The sequence below is a fragment of the Marmota marmota genome, unplaced genomic scaffold (assembly GCF_001458135.2).
Source record: "Marmota marmota marmota unplaced genomic scaffold, marMar, whole genome shotgun sequence".
NCBI classification, from domain to species: domain Eukaryota; kingdom Metazoa; phylum Chordata; class Mammalia; order Rodentia; family Sciuridae; genus Marmota; species Marmota marmota.
Window position 1 is genome coordinate 2019 of NW_026008561.1, and position 1588 is coordinate 3606.

A 1588-nucleotide genomic window follows, 5' to 3' on the forward strand; every position below is an offset into this window, starting at 1 on the left:
GGACTATTATTCCTTGGATATAATAGGCTTACATATTTCTATTTATTGTCATGTGACTTGACAATGCATCCTGTAGGAATAATCCATGTCCTTGCCTTTTGACTTTGGGACTGACCATGTGACATGCTCCAAATCAACAAAATTATGAAAAGATGACATTTGCCACAACTGGCAAAAGCCTACCATTGTATGCTTCCTCTCAGTCTTTATCTCCTTTACTAGCATAGCTCAGACAGGGGCTGTTCCTTAAGCATGGGTCCCACACGAGAAGACATACAGAACAGAATCCCAGTCTGCCTGTAGCCAGGCAAAGCCAAACCTGACACATAACAGATATTTGACATTTTAATCAAAGCTATTTTTAACTTCATGGAAGAAAACATTGCAAGAGCTCACACTAAATTATTAGAGGCATTGATTAGATCAATTATATATTGCCCTGAAGACATTCATTTTTGTTTAAAAGGAAGTTACTAATTTATCCTGATAAAGATTTAAAATGGCAAATAAAACATTAAATTCATAGTGCTAGTTTTAAAAATATCATTATCCATTATTTATTTGTGTTTAAAAAATACCTAAGTTTTTCCTAGGTCAGTGTATAATTTCAGCAAAATTTTAATCAACTGTTACAATTCAACTCCAGGTAGTATTAACTTTTCTTCTCTTCTGATGCTTGTGCCAATTTCACCCTTTCTTTTAATTCCTTCTGCTCCCTGGAATATTGTTCAAATATTGGTTGATAAATATATATTCCTCCAGCAAGTCCAAGGACTCCAGCAAAAAGCAGTTGTGGAAAAGTCAATCTCCCAAACATTGTTGCAACAAACACAGAATAAAACAAAGGTGGTTCTGAAAAGTTATATTCCACATTCAGCAAATCTCTTCATATCTCTGTACAAAGAAAAGAGGAAACAGAGCAATGACTTAGTATAATCACTTTAAGATTTCATATCACTACTTTGCTTGAGAGTGAACAACATTTTTTGTACTATTGAAGCATCACTTTAACTATGGGAAATAAGGTAAGGAGACGATGTAAGACAAAGCTAAATCTTCTTTTATTACAGTATGTTCTCCATGGTTTTAAATGGATAACTTAATATGGGGAAAAGATGGCAGGGAATGACACTCTCTTTATGCTTTTAATTCATACCACAAAACAAATTAAAACAAAACAGTTGGAAAAAGCTGTGATTGCCTCTGAGAAATGTGAACTGCAAGCAAGAGTAAGGTAGACAGAGAATTATTACTTTCCATTCGTCCTTTTTGGATTATTCATGTTTTTTAGTAGTATGTACCATAAGAACAATTGTTTAATGAGCTAAACGATTTAATGAGTTCCACCTAGAATAGTGGCCGATGCCTGATATCCCAGCGACTCTGGGGCTGAGGCAGAAGGACTGCTAGTTTGAGACCAACATGGGCAACTTAGCAAGGACTTAAGTAACTTAATGAAACCCTGTCTCAAAATAAAAAAATTAAAAAGGGGATGGAGATGTGACTCAGTGGCAAAAAGCACCTTTGGGTTCAATTCCCAGCAAAAAAAAAAAAAAAAAAAAAAAAAAATTTTTTTTTTTTTTTTTTT

At 34.1% G+C, this 1588-nt stretch overlaps 1 protein-coding gene across 1 annotated transcript; it reads right to left on the minus strand.

Moving 5' to 3' along the window:
- Positions 1–529: 529 nt before the first annotated feature.
- Positions 530–1452, minus strand: Pigbos1 (PIGB opposite strand 1). Its single transcript, XM_015476779.2, has one exon. The coding sequence runs from the start codon at positions 815–817 to the stop codon at positions 653–655; it is 165 nt and encodes a 54-aa protein (XP_015332265.1). The 5' UTR covers positions 818–1452; the 3' UTR covers positions 530–652.
- Positions 1453–1588: the final 136 nt, after the last annotated feature.